The sequence below is a fragment of the Bos mutus genome, chromosome 6, assembly GCF_027580195.1.
Source record: "Bos mutus isolate GX-2022 chromosome 6, NWIPB_WYAK_1.1, whole genome shotgun sequence".
NCBI classification, from domain to species: Eukaryota; Metazoa; Chordata; class Mammalia; order Artiodactyla; family Bovidae; genus Bos; species Bos mutus.
The window spans coordinates 58415058-58431009 of record NC_091622.1 but is presented as its reverse complement, the minus strand read 5'-3'; the positions used below and the strand labels follow the sequence as shown (position 1 = coordinate 58431009).

The following is a 15952-nucleotide window of genomic DNA, read 5'->3' as shown; positions in this document are numbered from 1 at the left end:
GTTACTTAGTTCATATGATTTCTGCCTGGTTTTTCCACTAGTGAAGTGACAGTTTTTCCTTTTGTATTGATAAGTATCTTGGGGAGATACTTTAATACAATGCTAATACCTTGCTTTTCGTCAGATTTCCCACTAATTTTAGTTTTCATAGATCATAAAACTCACCTGTTTTAAAATGTATGTTAGTGGTTTTTAGTATATTCACAGGATTGTGCAACTGTCACTACTGTCTATTCCAGAACAGTTGCATCACCTCCCACAAAAACTCTGATCCATTATCAGTTACTCTTCATACCCACCCCTTGGCAACCACTGCTGTACTCTGAACATTTTGTATAAAGCGAAACACGTAACATGTGGCCGTCTTATCTTTTTTCACCTAGCACCTTGTTTTCAAAGTTCAGCTGTATTGAAGCATGATTGGTGGTGCTCTCCATTTTGTTGGTGATTAGTATTTCATTGTGTGGATATACCACGTTTTATTTGTTCATCCTCTCATGGCCAAAAGTGGTGGTTTCCACTTTTTGGCTATAATATTTGTATATATAAAATATAATAATGCTGTTATGAACATTTATGTAAATGTTTTTGTGGAGGAATAAAATATCAACTAGTCACAAAGCAAAAATTCTTAATCCTTTTTTTAAACTAATTTTATAATACTTAATTGCTTTCAAAAAGCTATTTTCATTTTTTTTAACTCTCATTTTTAAAATTGCATGTGGATGCTTTTGATGTGTTGTTCATTTTTTTTTTTTTAAAGTTTGGAACATAGAGAGTTCCACAAATAGCAGAGTCCATTGTGAGAAGACAGACCCAGGTTGAGTAGCTCACCTGGGGACCTCAGTTTGCCTTCTAGAGTACATTTAGCAGGATAGAAATTCTGTATATCTCATCAGGTTTCTTTTTTCCTCCAATTTTTAAGATGAAGAAAGAAAAATCCAAATTGGAAAGAACACCCCAAAAAAATGATCAAGGAAAAAGAAAAAGTAGTCCAACTAAGAAGGAATCAGAATCTAAAAAGTGCAAACTGACTCCCAAAAGGGAAAGCTCTATAAAGTCACTAAAAAAGGAAGCAAGTGTGTCTCAGAGAGGCCTGGACTTCAAGGAGCAGGCGGCTGAGGAGACAAATGGTGACAGCCGGGCTAGGAATTTGGCTGATGACAGCAGAGAAAGCAAAGTGGAAAGTTTGCTCTGGGTGGATAAGTATAAGCCAACCTCGCTCAAGACCATAATTGGACAGCAAGGTGACCAGAGCTGCGCCAACAAACTCCTGCGCTGGCTCCAAAACTGGCACAAGAGTCCATCCGAAGATAAGAAACACGGTGATTTTACAGCTTCATTCATTCTTGTGTGTGTCTGTCACCATGTCATTGCTCAGGAACACATATGTTAGGAAGTGTAATAGTTGGTTATTGATTCTCAGCAAGCATTTATTAAGAGCCTGCTCTGAGCCTTGGTGTCATACTAGACCCCAAAAGTGCTGTTGTGAACACAGCACAGTCCCTGTTAAGGATCTTCCAGTCAGTGAGGGAGACGTAGATAAACCGGCATTTAAAATGTACTGTACTAAGTACTGTTAGAGGGTTAAGTGTAGGGCACTCAGGGGTTGGAAGAGTGTGGACAGGGATTCCCATCCCTAGAGGAAGGGGTAGCTAAGCTAAGACTTGGAAACTCAAAGGAGTTAGCTTGGTGAAGGGAGGGGAGTGTCAGGTGGGACATGTCCCAAGGTCTGCGACATGTGAGAGCAAGACCCCTGAGAGGGCCGGAGGGACTCGGGGAAAGGTGCACGTAAAAAGCTGAGGCATGCAGAGTAGGCAGCCTGAGAACCCCAGCAGCATGTTTGCTTTTGCTAGGCATGGAAAATGAACGTCATATATATTTATTATTGGAACTGAAGTTTCCAGTCACAAATGCTGGTTAAGTCTTGAATTCCAGCCACAACCCTGGGGGATATTGTGTGAGAAATAAAAAGGAGAAATTTAGTGAGCATCGTAGTGAATTTCCAGAGTGATGGCTGGGTTATTTGCAGCGAGGTCATCACTAGACATTGGTCAACAGTGCCACTTTATTTTATTTATAATATTTAAATAATATAATTTTGAGGATACAGGGTTAAACTTAAACTGACCCCTTTTCTCTTTCAAAACCAAATAAAATGTGGTGTAAGTGCTTTATGTGCCTAAAGAAGAGGTTTTAAGGCTTCAGGCGAGCTGTAGTCCCTTTCCCCATGCCTGAGGTAGGCTTAACCGTCTCTCTCTCTCAGTCCTTGTGTACGTGTTGAGCACCTATTATGTTCCAGGCCCCCATGATAAGGGGAGGAGTTGAGCTGGGCAGGACAGTTGCAGATGCAACATCTTCAACTCTTTCTTTTTGTGGCCATTCTTGTTAATATTTATTAACACATGCCAGGCTCTGTGCTCAGCTTGTCCATCCTCACAGCTTCCCCTCCAGGCACATCGCTGTTGTTTCCCTCATTTACAAAGGAGGAAACAGACAGGGTTAAGTCACCTGCAGTTCTCCCAAAACCCAGGTAGTCTGCTCAATGACCTATGTTTTTGTAGGAAAGGAGGCTCATAAAATTATTGTTTTGAAGTTTTTTTATTTGAGTGAAGATGAGGTAGGGAGTAGAATTTCACTAAATGCTCTGGAAACTATTGCTTAAACTTGGCAAAAAAAAAAAAAAAATTTTTGCAGATTTTCAGTGAAACTGGAGGACTGCTCTTGATGCTAACTTAATGCACAGTTATTCCTGTCATTCCTGCATTTCTGTTAGGTCGTAGAGGTTAACATTCTGAAATTTCTTTTTCCCTAGCGGCAAAGTTTGGTAAATTTGCTGGCAAAGATGATGGCTCCAGTTTTAAAGCGGCATTGCTCTCAGGTCCTCCTGGTGTTGGCAAAACAACCACAGCTTCTCTGGTTTGTCAGGTGGGTATTCTGTCATTACTTTTTTAAAATCTAACCTCTGCAGTTTGCTTTGGTTCTGGGCCTATTTGTCATTTTCACCCTTTTAAAAATATTGCTAATTATAATAATAGGTGATATTTACTTGTGTGCCAGGCCGTGTGCAAATAAGCCCTTGGGTGCATAATCTTACAGATAATATGTCTTACAGACTGTTACAGATATCTTATATGCCCCTGTAGGAAAAATTCTGTGTACCGAATATATGTACTCCTGCCGTTGTCATGTGACAAATGAAACAGACTTGTAGAGGAGGGTGGTGGCACAGTGTGACCCCAGGCAGTCTGACTCTCACCACTGTGGGGTCCTGCCTTTGCTCTTGTTGTCTCTATGGTTGCCACATCTCTGGACAGTGAGAGCATGAGGCACTGGAGCAAACCAGGACTCATGTGTCAGAATGCGTGCTAAACCACTTCAGTCATGTCCGACTCCTTGTGACCCCATGGACTGTAGCCCGCCAGGCTCCTCTGTCCATGGGATTCTCCAGGCAAGAATACCGGAGTGGGTTGCCATTTCCTTCTCCAGGAGATCTTCCTGACCCAGGGATTGAACCCAAGTCTCCTATGGCTCCTGCGTTGCAGGCAGATTCTTTACCGCTGAGTCACCAGGGGAGTCCAGATGTATCAGAATGGTGTGAAACAATACATGAAGTAGTATCAGAAAAATTAAATGAGAGATTTTAAACTTACTTTAAATTTATTACTGGATTTCCCAACCCTTTGTCCCATAGGTTGATGTTTTTGTTTAGTATTTTTTATTATAGACCAGACCATAAATTTTTAGCTCTTACAATAACTATGTATTTTCTACTCTATTATTTAACATTTAAAAACAAAAACAAAAAATGTTTTCCCTAGTCTTTACAATTGTGAAAATGATGCCTTTTTTCCCCTTTATTATTATCATTACTTTTTTGTGGAATTAATGGTTTTGCATAATGCCTTAACATAATGATCCCTTTTGGGAAATAAGCCCAAGTTAGTTGATTTTTCAGTTTGAGAGGGAGATTATATATTGGGATAATTTGACACAGAACAATTTATAGTTTATCTTGAAGAATCAATGATTACTTTTTGTTATCTTAATGTACTTTTTGATATCTTAATTCTACATCTGGTATTGAAATTTTGGGGTAGTTATATTTAATTCTTTTGGGGACTTTAAGAAGTGAACTTTAAGAAGCGAACTAGTAAAATTGCTTGTCAGATATGCTCTTCCAGATATATGTAGCAGTTGAGGTTTTAAGACCACATTTGTGTGTGTATTTATGTGTTGTGTTATATATGTATATGATATTAAAAAAAAACCTCTTATTGTGATTCATATTATAGTTAATCTCATTATCTATTAGTGTCCACTGTATTAATGGCAGCCCACTCCAGTACTCTTGCCTGGAAAATCCCATAGATGGAGGGGCCTCGTAGGCTGCAGTCCGTGGGGTCGCTAAGAGTTGGACACAACTGAGTGACTTCACTTTCACTTTTCACCTTCGTGCATTGGAGAAGGAAATGGCAACCCACTCCAGTGTTCTTGCCTGGAGAATCCCAGGGATGGGGGAGCCTGGTGGGCTGCCGTCTATGGGGTCGCACAGAGTTGGACATGACTGAAGTGACTTAGCAGCATGGTTACTTATGTGACTTTTCTAGCCTCTTTCTTAATTGCTTTGTTTCTGTGCGGAGAGCTAATAATTTGCATTGTGATAGTAATGTTTTCCAACGTTTTGATTAGGAATTGGGATATAGCTATGTGGAACTGAATGCAAGTGACACTCGGAGTAAGAACAGTTTGAAGGAGATTGTTGCTGAGTCACTGAATAATACCAGCATCAAAGGCTTTTATTCAAGTATGTGGGTTTCTTTTTTTTTTTTGGCAGAGGGGTTGGGGGGAAGTTATGTAAGAAAAATGGGTTCATTTCAACGTTCAGTAACATTACTATGATTGAACATTACTGTGTGCCAAGCACCCTATTAAATCCTTGGGTTATTGAGAGAATGACATAACCCTGATAGGCACTAGTTAACTTTTTTTTTTTAGGTCTTAGTGGTTTCTGAGACTGTGATAAAAATATATATATGGACATAATTACGCAGATTTTAGAGGATTCAAGAGTGAATCCTCTGAAGAAAGTTAATAAACAACTAACGAAGTATGATGAGTGAGGAAATAGAGGCCTGTAGGTGAAGGCCATCTGGGACACCGGGGAAAGTTACCATGAAAGGGTGACGTTTATTCAAAGGGCCTTGAAGAATGAGGAGGAGAATAGTTTGCGGGTGGAAGAGATGATTTCAGGCAAAGGCAGTAGAGGAGGAGACGAGACACAGTATAAAAGTGCCACTGCTTCAGGTTGTAGCTAGTGGTCTGGTGTGGCCAGAGTTTATGGGGAAATAGGATGCTCAAATTACAGACCGTACTGCATATTTAGAATCTATGGTATTTTGCATCGTCACTGAATGAATGGTAGAGATGATTGTTAAAAAGAATTTGCTCAGGAAATGTCACACATATGCATGATTATTGGGAATGAAAATTGGTACAACTCTGGAGAGCAATCTAACAGCATTACTTGAAGTTATTTAATAAATTATACATACCCTTAACCCAGAAATTCTGATTCCTGGAATTTAGCAACTGTTATACTTGTATATATGCAAAATGATACATACATGTAGGGATCATTTCATATAATTCATAATAGCAAAAGATTGAAGGATCTTCATATTATATCAATGAAAAGTGATTGATTTTTGATATATGTGTAAAATGGAATATTACAGCCTTTAAAAAATGAGGTGTTCTGTATCTACAGATAAGGAACAGAATACCAAGGTGTGTGTGTGTGTGTGTGTGTATTTTAAAAATAGAAATTCCATTTTATTTTTTTGGCCATGCCATGTGACATGTGAGATTATAGTTCCCTGACCAGGGATCAGACCCATGCCTTCTGCAGTGGAAGTGCTGAGTCTTAACCACTGGCCATCAGGGAAGTCCTGAAGGTGTATATTTTTATGTACACGTTTTTAACGTGTAGGATATCTCTTAAGGGGTACGTCCCTGAGTAAGTTTACATCATTGCCTCTAGAGAGAGAAACTGCATACCCTAGCGGACAGAGGTGGGAGAGAATTTCACTGCTTACTCTTGTGCCTTTTGAATTTTGTATCATGTACCTATGTTATTTATATATATGTGTATATAGTATTTTTTTAAGCAGCAGTGTTTGAACAACAAATTTTTTTTGTCCCATCCCATTGCTTCTCACCATGGGTCAGGTGGAACAGTCCATTCAGTAGGCACGAGGCATGCTCTCATCATGGATGAAGTAGATGGCATGGCTGGCAATGAGGACAGGGGAGGAATTCAGGTAATGAAAGGACTGTATTTCTGTAGTGGTGCTGTTAATTTTTAGGTTTTAAAAAAAATTTGAAGAGCTAATTATAATTATGGCAATTAAGGTATGTTGCTGAGGAGGTTTTAAGACCTAAAATACATACATTTTGTGATCTTTTTTTTAACAAATTATATTTATTTTGCAAATTTGCTTTTCAGGAATTAATTGGCCTGATAAAACATACAAAAATTCCCATTATTTGTATGTGCAATGATAGAAATCATCCCAAGATTCGCTCTTTGGTTCATTATTGTTTTGATCTTCGTTTTCAAAGACCTCGGGTTGAACAGATTAAGGTATGATAATTGGATTTTTTTCTCCATCACACTGTCATGTATATTTTTGGTTCAATTTTTAAAGTACCTGATAAATATTTTAAAATATCTGATTATGTGAATTAAAAAAAATCATTGAAGGTTCATTCTCCCTTGTCAATTTCAGGGTGCTATGATGTCTATTGCATTTAAAGAGGGTCTAAAGATCCCCCCTCCAGCTATGAATGAAATAATTTTGGGAGCTAATCAAGATATCAGACAGGTAAATTAAATATATGTTATATAGCAGTTGACAATTCTTTTCAACTGATGCCTTTAGTGTTTTGGGGACAGGGAGTGGCAGTGTTTTCCTATCTTGATAGTATCTTGCTTGTGATTCTTTTAGGTTTTACACAATCTGAATATGTGGTGTGCACGGAATAAGGCACTAACCTATGACCAGGCCAAGGCTGATTCTCATAGAGCCAAAAAGGACATCAAACTGGTAAAATGAATTTCCATTTCCTACTTTCTTAGCCAAAGCATTTCTTCTCCTATCAGTATTAATCTAATGGAAATAGTTATTACAGTTCATAGAGACATCTGCACAACCTATGGATGTTTATAGTAAATAGATATAGAACTGAAATGGACTGGAGTGGGTGAATTTAACTCAGATGACCATTATATCTACTGCGGGCAGGAATCCCTCAGAAGAAATGGAGTGGCCATCATGGTCAACAAAAGAGTCTGAAATGCAGTACTTGGATGCAATCTCAGAAACGACAGAATGATCTCTGTTCGTTTCCAAGGCAAACCATTCAGTATCACAGTAATCCAAGTCTATGCCCCAACCAGTAACGCTGAAGAAGCTGAAGTTGAATGGTTTTATGAAGACCTACAAGACCTTTTAGAACTAACACCCAAAAAAGATGTCCTTTTCATTATAGGGGACTGGAATGCAAAAGTAGGAAGTCAGGAAACACCTGGAGTAACAGGCAAATTTGGCCTTGGAGTACGGAATGAAGCAAGGCAAAGACTAACAGAGTTTTGCCAAGAAAATGCACTGGTCATAACAAACACCCTCTTCCAACAACACAAGAGAAGACTCTATACATGGACATCACCAGATGGTCAACACCGAAATCAGATTGATTATATTCTTTGCAGCCAAAGATGGAGAAGCTCTATACAGTCAGCAAAAACAAGACCAGGAGCTGACTGTGGCTCAGACCATGAACTCCTTATTGCCAAATTCAGACTTAAATAGAAGAAAGTAGGGAAAACCACTAGACCATTAAGGTATGACCTAAATCAAATTCCTTATGATTATACAGTGGAAGTGAGAAATAGATTTAAGGGCCTAGATCTGATAGATAGAGTGCCTGATGAACTATGGAATGAGGTTCATGACATTGTACAGGAGACAGGGATCAAGACCATTCCCATAGAAAAGAAATGCAAAAAAGCAAAATGGCTGTCTGGGGAGGCCTTACAAATAGCTGTGAAAAGAAGAGGAAAGATATATACATCTGAATGCAGAGTTCCAAAGAATAGCAAGAAGAGATAAGAAAGCCTTCTTCAGCGATCAATGCAAAGAAATAGAGGAAAACAACAGAATAGGAAAGACTAGGGATCTCTTCAAGAAAATCAGAGATACCAAAGGAACATCTCATGCAAAGATGAGCTCAGTAAAGGACAGAAATGGTATGGACCTAACAGAAGCAAAAGATATTAAGAAGAGATGGCAAGAATACACAGAAGAACTGTACAAAAAAGATCTTCATGACCCAGATAATCACGATGCTGTGATCACTGACCTAGAGCCAGACATCCTGGAATATGAAGTCAAGTGGGCCTTAGAAAGCATCACTACGAACAAAGCTAGTGGAGGTGATGGAATTCCAGTTGAGCTATTCCAAATCCTGAAAGATGATGCTGTGAAAGTGCTGCACTCAATATGCCAGCAAATTTGGAAAACTCAGCAGTGGCCACAGGACTGGAAAAGGTCAGTGTTCATTCCAATCCCAAAGAAAGGCAATGCCAAAGAATGCTCAAACTACCGCACAATTGCACTCATCTCACATGCTAGTAAAGTAATGCTCAAAATTCTCCAAGCCAGGCTTCAGCAATACGTGAACCGTGAACTTCCTGATGTTCAAGCTGGTTTTAGAAAAGGCAGAGGAACCAGAGATCAAATTGCCAACATCCGCTGGATCATAGAAAAAGCAAGAGAGTTCCAGAAAAACATCTATTTCTGCTTGATTGACTATGCCAAAGCCTTTGACTGTGTGGATCACAATAAACTGTGGAAAATTCTGAAAGAGATGGGAATACCAGACCACCTGATCTGCCTCTTGAGAAATCTGTATGCAGGTCAGGAAGCAACAGTTAGAACTGGACATGGAACAACAGACTGGTTCCAAATAGGAAAAGGAGTATGTCAAGGCTGTATATTGTCACCCTGTTTATTTAACTTATATGCAGAGTACATCATGAGAAACGCTGGACTGGAAGAAACACGAGCTGAAATCAAAATTGCCGGGAGAAATATCAATAACCTCAGATATGCAGATGACACCGCCCTTATGGCAGAAAGTGAAGAGGAACTCAAAAGCCTCTTGATGAAAGTGAAAGTGGAGAGTGAAAAAGTGGGCTTAAAGCTCAACATTCAGAAAATGAAGATCATGGCATCCGGTCCCACCACTTCATGGGAAATAGATGGAGAAACAGTGGAAACAGTGTCAGACTTTGTTTTTCTGGGCTCCAAAATCACTGCAGATGGTGACTGCAGCCATGAAATTAAAAGACGCTTACTCCTTGGAATGAAAGTTATGACCAACCTAGATAGCATATTCAAAAGCAGAGACATTACTTTGCCAACAAAGGTCTGTCTAGTCAAGGCTATGGTTTTTCCTGTGGTCATGTATGGATGTGAGAGTTGGACTGTGAAGAAGGCTCAGTGCTGAAGAATTGATGCTTTTGAACTGTGGTGTTGGAGAAGACTCTTGAGAGTCCCTTGGACTGCAAGGAGATCCAACCAGTCCATTCTGAAGGAGATCAGCCCTGGGATTTCTTTGGAAGGAATGATGCTAAAGCTGAAACTCCAGTACTTTGGCAACCTCATGAGAAGAGTTGACTCATTGGGAAAGACTGATGCTGGGAGGGATTGAGGGCAGGAGGAGAAGGGGACGACAGAGGATGAGATGGCTGGATGGCATCACTGACTCGATGGATGTGAGTCTGAGTGAATTCCGGGAGTTGGTAATGGACAGGGAGGCCTGGCATGCTGCAATTCATGGGGTTGCAAAGAGTCGGACACGACTGAGCGACTGAGCTGATCTGATCTGATCTAATAGCTGCTAATAGCTTTTCCAGAGTCCCTTGTGTATGGGTTTCAGGTTTTGAATGGTTTTGAAACTTCAGAATAATCTTGTTTCAAATAGTTTATAGTTGACCTCTCTGAGACTAGAGGTCTACATAAATTGAGATTTCCTAGGTATGTCCTGTCCCCAGACTTGTGTAATGTCCCCTACTATCAATATCCCCTATAGGAGTGTTACATTTGTTATAACTGATGAACCTACACTGACATATCATTGTCACCCAAAGTCCATAGTTTAACATTAGGGTTTGCTCTTGGTTTTATATGTTCTGTGAAATTTGACAATGTGTAATGGCTTGTATCCTGAAGAAGGCAATGGCACCCCACTCCAGTACTCTTGCCTGGAAAATACCATGGACGGAGGAGCCTGGTGGGCTGCAGTCCATGGGGTCCCTAAGAGTTGGGCATGACTGAGTGACTTCACTTTGACTTTTCACTTTCATGCATTGGAGAAGGAAATGGCAACCCACTCCAGTGTTCTTGCCTGGAGAATCCCAGGGATGGGGGAGCCTGGTGAGCTGCCATCTATGGGGTCACACAGAGTCGGACATGACTGAAGCGACTTAGCAGCAATGGCTTGTATCCACCATTGTAGTATTGCACAGAATACTTTGACTGCCCTAAAAATCCTCTTTGCTTTGCCTCTTCGTCCCTCACTTCTCCCAACCCCTGGTAACCACTAGTCTTTTTTACCGTTTCTATAGTTTCAGGTTTTTCGGAATGTCATACGATTGGAACCATATAGCATGTCACCTTTTTAGATTGGCTCCTTTCACTTAGTAGTATCCATTTAAGGCTTCTCCATATCCTCTCATGGCTTTATAACTCTTTTTTCTTTAGTGCTGAATGGCAGTACAGTGTTTGGATATACCATAGTTTATCCATTCATTCACCTGTTGAAGGATGTCTTGATTACTTCCAGGTTTTGGCAGTTTTGAATAAAACTGCTATAAGCATTCATGTGCAGGTTATTTAGGTTATTTTGTGTTTTCAGTTCATTTAGGTAAATATCAAGGAGCACACGTTCTGGATGGGATGATAAAGTTTTGTAAGGTCTGCCTTCCAAAGTGCCTGTAACGTCTTGCATTCCTGCCAGCAGTGAAATGGAGTTTCTGTTGCCCCACATCTTAGCCTGCGCTTGATGTTGTCAGTGTTTTGGATGTCGGCTGTTCTACTAGCTGTGTCCCTCTCTCTTTCAGGGCCCGTTTGATGTTGCCCGGAAAGTGTTTGTAAGTGGAGAGGAGACTGCTCATATGTCACTTATGGACAAATCAGACCTCTTCTTCCATGATTATTCAATAGCACCCCTCTTTGTCCAGGAGAACTACATACACGTGAAGCCCGTGGCTGCAGGGTGAGTGTTCAGAGGTAGCGAGGAGTTAGGATCGGCACCCTCGCAGCCCCACGAAGGCCAGGTGCCCTGGGAGGGAGGGTGTGGAGTGTGGACAGTGGTGTAACCCAGACTGGTGTATTCCTGCAGGGGTGACATGAAAAAGCACTTGATGCTTTTAAGCAGAGCAGCAGACAGCATATGTGATGGTGACCTAGTGGACCGTCACATCCGGAATAAGCAAAACTGGAGTCTTCTGCCCACACAGGTAAGCATAGGGCTCCCCTTAAAGTGCAGACTCTGCTTTAGTTAGAACGAAAATAGCTTTTAGCTCTTATAATTATTTGAATACCAGATAAACATTTAAACTTTTAATGGCAAAAATACAGTCTTTTATAAAGTATCCTGTGGTCACTATTCTGTTTCTTAATCTAGCCTTACTTTTCAGTGTTTTTTTATAAACGGACATATGGAATAGGAAAGTTAGATTTTGGTCCTAACTAAGATATGAATCTAGTTTCATTTGCTTTCTTTTATCTTAAGAATCCTTTTCTTTTTTGTCATTGTTGGCTTTCCCATATTGTTACTAAGTAGCTTATTCTTGAAGAAATTCTGCAGGGGCAGGTCCGTAGCCACTTTTCTGATACATGAATTCTGATTTTCTTTAATTTCCTTGCTACAGAGGCAGTTTTATATTGATTACTTTATGTAGGTTGATATCTTTTACTCAAACAGAATTCTGCAAACTTTCATTGTTAAGACTGTTATTTGCTCTTGAGTTTTGTATATTTAATAATTGACCTGAGTAACAAGCAAGGGACTTCTGGAAGGTCTACTCTTCTTTTAAAGATATCTTTTTATTTTGTTTTAGAAGTGTTCCTTTTTCTCTGTACCTAATAATTATACCTGTGAGGATTTATCCTAAAGAAATAATGCTAAACACAGCAAGAATTTAATGTGCAAAAATACTCCCTAAAGCATTAATTTTGATAGCAAGAAATGGGAGAAAATCTCTATGGTCAGCAATAGGAGCCTGATTAACTATGGTAAATCCTCTTGATGGTATGTTTATGCAGCCTTTAAAATTGTAAAGATGATCTAATATAAAGAATACTAATGACAGAAAATTGTTAAAGCAGGGTAGAAAATTTATGTATAATTCCAGCCTTAAAAAAGTTAGAAACTGTGGCTATAAAAGATAACCAAGGATGCCTATTAAAAAAAAGAACTTTCCTCAAGTCCCAGTTTACTTATTTCTCTAATTATTAGATTTTCCATGCTTTGATTGACCTGGGTCTGTCAATATATATTTTTTAAGACACTCGTTATCCCTCTTAAAATCTTTTCCGTGACATTGACCTGAAGTAGCTGGTGTGTGTGTTGAGACCAGCTGGCTGAGGAGGCTAGGTCGGTGAGATGACCTCTGAGGGCCATGACATGTTTTGGTCCAAGGCATTTACAGCAATCAGTTGTTTCCTCAAGTTGAAGCTTCCCGTATCAGCAAATCAGACAGAGGGAAAGGGCACAGGGGACAGTGTTGCCTCACTTTCCAGAGACGGCTTAGAAGCCAGCAGCTGCTAAAGCAGCAGCTTAGTACTGGATTTAACTTGTGGACTGCAATTAATTTTTTTTTTAGGCCATTTATGCCAGTGTTCTTCCTGGAGAGTTAATGAGGGGGTACATGACCCAGTTTCCTACCTTCCCAAGTTGGTTGGGGAAGTACTCATCTATGGGCAAACACGATCGTACTGTTCAGGACCTGGCTTTGCATATGAGTCTCAGGTAAGCGGTATTACTCCATGCTCGACATTTTAAAATCAGGGTACTATATTTAGCCTTTATCTAATAATGACACCATGAGTCACAAAGATTTGTGTTTTAGTTTTGATTTTATTACTAATTAGATAAATGATCATGGATAAGTTCATGGCCCTGAGTTTTATTATCTATAATTAGTGTAACACTTGCTTTATTACTTAAAAGGATACTTTGGAAAATAAAGCCAGATGGTAGATGTGCCATAATGTTAAGTTTTAAAACTATATAAATCTGAGATAGTGCTATTATTTGTTGTTATTGTGAGTATGTCTATTACCAGGAGGCATACATAATGTCTTGGTCTCCAAAATACTTAATAGGAGAAAGAGAACTATTTAAATAGATGAACTACTTTTTGCTTCCTATGCTAATAGTAAACTGACCTGGTCATTTGGGGTAGGGGATACAGTTTAGCATATCACAGAATGTATATACTCACATAATTGAAAACCAGTCTCCTTAGAGGAGTTTAAGAAGTTCAAAAATTCTTGTTATTTGGTAAAATTCTGTTACAGTTTAGAAACTTAGAAAATGTATGTGCACACAAATATTAGGTGAACTTTCAGTTCAGTTCAGTTGTTCAGTTGTGTCCGACTCTTTGCGACCTCGTGAATCGCAGCACGCCAGGCCTCCCTCTCCATCACCATCTTCTGGAGTTTACCCAAACTCATGTCCATCGAGTCAGTGATGCCATCCAGCCATCTCATCCTCTGTCGTCCCCTTCTCCTCCTGCCCCCAATCCCTCCCAGCATCAGAGTCTTTTCCAATGAGTCAACTGTTCGCATGAGGTGGCCAAAGTACTGGAGTTTCAGCTTTAGCATCATTCCTTCCAAAGAACACCCAGGACTGATCTCCTTTAGAATGGACTGGTTGGATCTCCTTGCAGTCCAAGGGGCTCTCGAGTCTTCTCCAGCACCACAGTTCAAAAGCATCAATTCTTCAAAGCTCAGCTTTCTTCACAGTCCAACTCTCACATCCATATATGACCACTGGATAAACCATAGCCTTGACTAGACAGAACTTTAGGGATTCATTTTTAACCACGAAGAACTACTTGAATAATTGCATTTTCCTTTCTGGTCCCTGAAGAGAATATTAGTCTACTGTTAACTTTTATCTAAAACTGAACCAAGACACGCCTTTCTTTTGTTGCTATAGAATTCTGCTTCCTACTATTTTCCTTCTTCATAGCCTGTGGTATGGGTTTTTGTTTTACCACCCTGTATTAGTTTTCTATTGCTGCTGTTACAAATTACCAAAACTTAATGTCTTAACACGAATTTATTCTCATCTTGAGATGGTAAAGTTACCCTGGATTATCGGGATAGGCCCAATGTAATTGTTAAATGTTTTTACCAAAAAAAAAAAAAAAAAAGAGTGGTGGGGGAAGGCAGCAGTTAGGCAGAGATCTGAAGATGCTGCTCTTCCTCTGCTGACTTGAAGATGGAAGAAGGGACTGTGACCCAAGAGACGTAGGTGGCCTCCAGAAGCGGGAAAGGGCTCGTTCCCACCTCTTCTCATTAATAAGGCTGAAGGCCTGCAGCTCAGCTCTTTTCCTGTTCTCTGCCCGTTGCTTTTTAAAGATGAAGCGTCAGTTTGCCCAGGTGTGCCTCTCTGATGCTTCCACTGTGTTTGTGTAGATACACTAACGTGTATCCATCAGCCTAGTGGGGTAAGTGCTAAGCTTTCCCTACTCCAGCTATTAATTAGTAAGCCTTCCTTTGAGCTTTACTAAAAGTGGATTAAATTCTAGCAAAATGTGAGCTGGTGGTAGTTTGCCAGTGACTACATTTGTATCTCTTTTGTTTTAAGAACTTACTCCAGCAAAAGGACAGTAAACATGGATTATCTGTCACATATAAGAGATGCACTTGTACAGCCCTTGGCCTCACAAGGGATAGAAGGAGTACAGGATGTTGTTGCTCTTATGGACGCATATTATTTGATGAAAGATGACTTCGAGAATATTATGGAAATTAGCAGCTGGGGAGGCAGACCTAGTCTGTTCTCTAAACTGGATCCCAAGGTAAACTATGTACTCCACTGGTTTTCCAACACTTTATAATTACCATATACAGGAGTATTTCAGAAATGTTTTAGATGCTTTCAAAAGTTTTTTTTTTTTTTCTTAAATGCTTTTTGCTTATGGTCTGCACTTTCCAAAGACACTATTTGAGTACAATATTAAGAGTAGACTTTGGAATTTGACTTTGTAATTTATAGTTTTATCTTTGCTTTATGCTAAATGGGAAAGCACGATGTGAAATCTGAGGAGCAAATATATTAATAAATGTATTCTTTATAAGGATGGGCAGATGAGCCTGGGGGAGTAACAGACACACAGACTTCTTATAATGAGCATGAAAAAACTAAAGTGACGTGAATTTGTGATATCTAAGACCTCACCTGGTGCCTTTTTATTTGGTGCTGTTCCGGAAGTTATATTCTCTGTGACTTGCCTTCTCTAGAACTTTGACTTGACTATGGGAATGACTATAGGTAAATTCTCACAAGAGCATTTATCCATTGTTAGAATTTTTGCACTAATTCAGCAGTTAGGTTTAGAAGCTTGAAGTTAAGGCTTTTCAAGTTACATAGTATTTTGAAATAACCTGTTTTTGTGGGAAATGTAATTTATATATTCTGTGGTAATTAAAGGCCACCTTTAGTCTGTACTTTATTGTAAATCTTTTTTGATTTGTTGGTTTACTGATCAACTTTGTCACTTTGTAGAACTGCAGAGAGCACTGAATAGAAAAAAATGATGGCTTAAAATGATTATTAGAAATCTGCCTAATGTTCCCAAATACTGATT

At 39.5% G+C, this 15952-nt stretch overlaps 1 protein-coding gene across 1 annotated transcript in view; it reads left to right on the top strand.

The window, feature by feature from the left end:
• RFC1 (replication factor C subunit 1) overlaps window positions 1–15952 on the top strand; it is a 78473-nt gene that overhangs the window by 58231 nt on the left and 4290 nt on the right. Inside the window, exons 13-23 of the mRNA XM_070372273.1 lie at window positions 926–1325; window positions 2816–2928; window positions 4693–4807; window positions 6232–6323; window positions 6509–6646; window positions 6792–6887; window positions 7011–7109; window positions 11189–11343; window positions 11470–11587; window positions 12956–13101; window positions 14950–15163. Of these exons, the coding sequence (XP_070228374.1) occupies window positions 926–1325; window positions 2816–2928; window positions 4693–4807; window positions 6232–6323; window positions 6509–6646; window positions 6792–6887; window positions 7011–7109; window positions 11189–11343; window positions 11470–11587; window positions 12956–13101; window positions 14950–15163 (1686 nt within the window). The remainder of the gene's footprint in view (window positions 1–925; window positions 1326–2815; window positions 2929–4692; window positions 4808–6231; window positions 6324–6508; window positions 6647–6791; window positions 6888–7010; window positions 7110–11188; window positions 11344–11469; window positions 11588–12955; window positions 13102–14949; window positions 15164–15952) is intronic.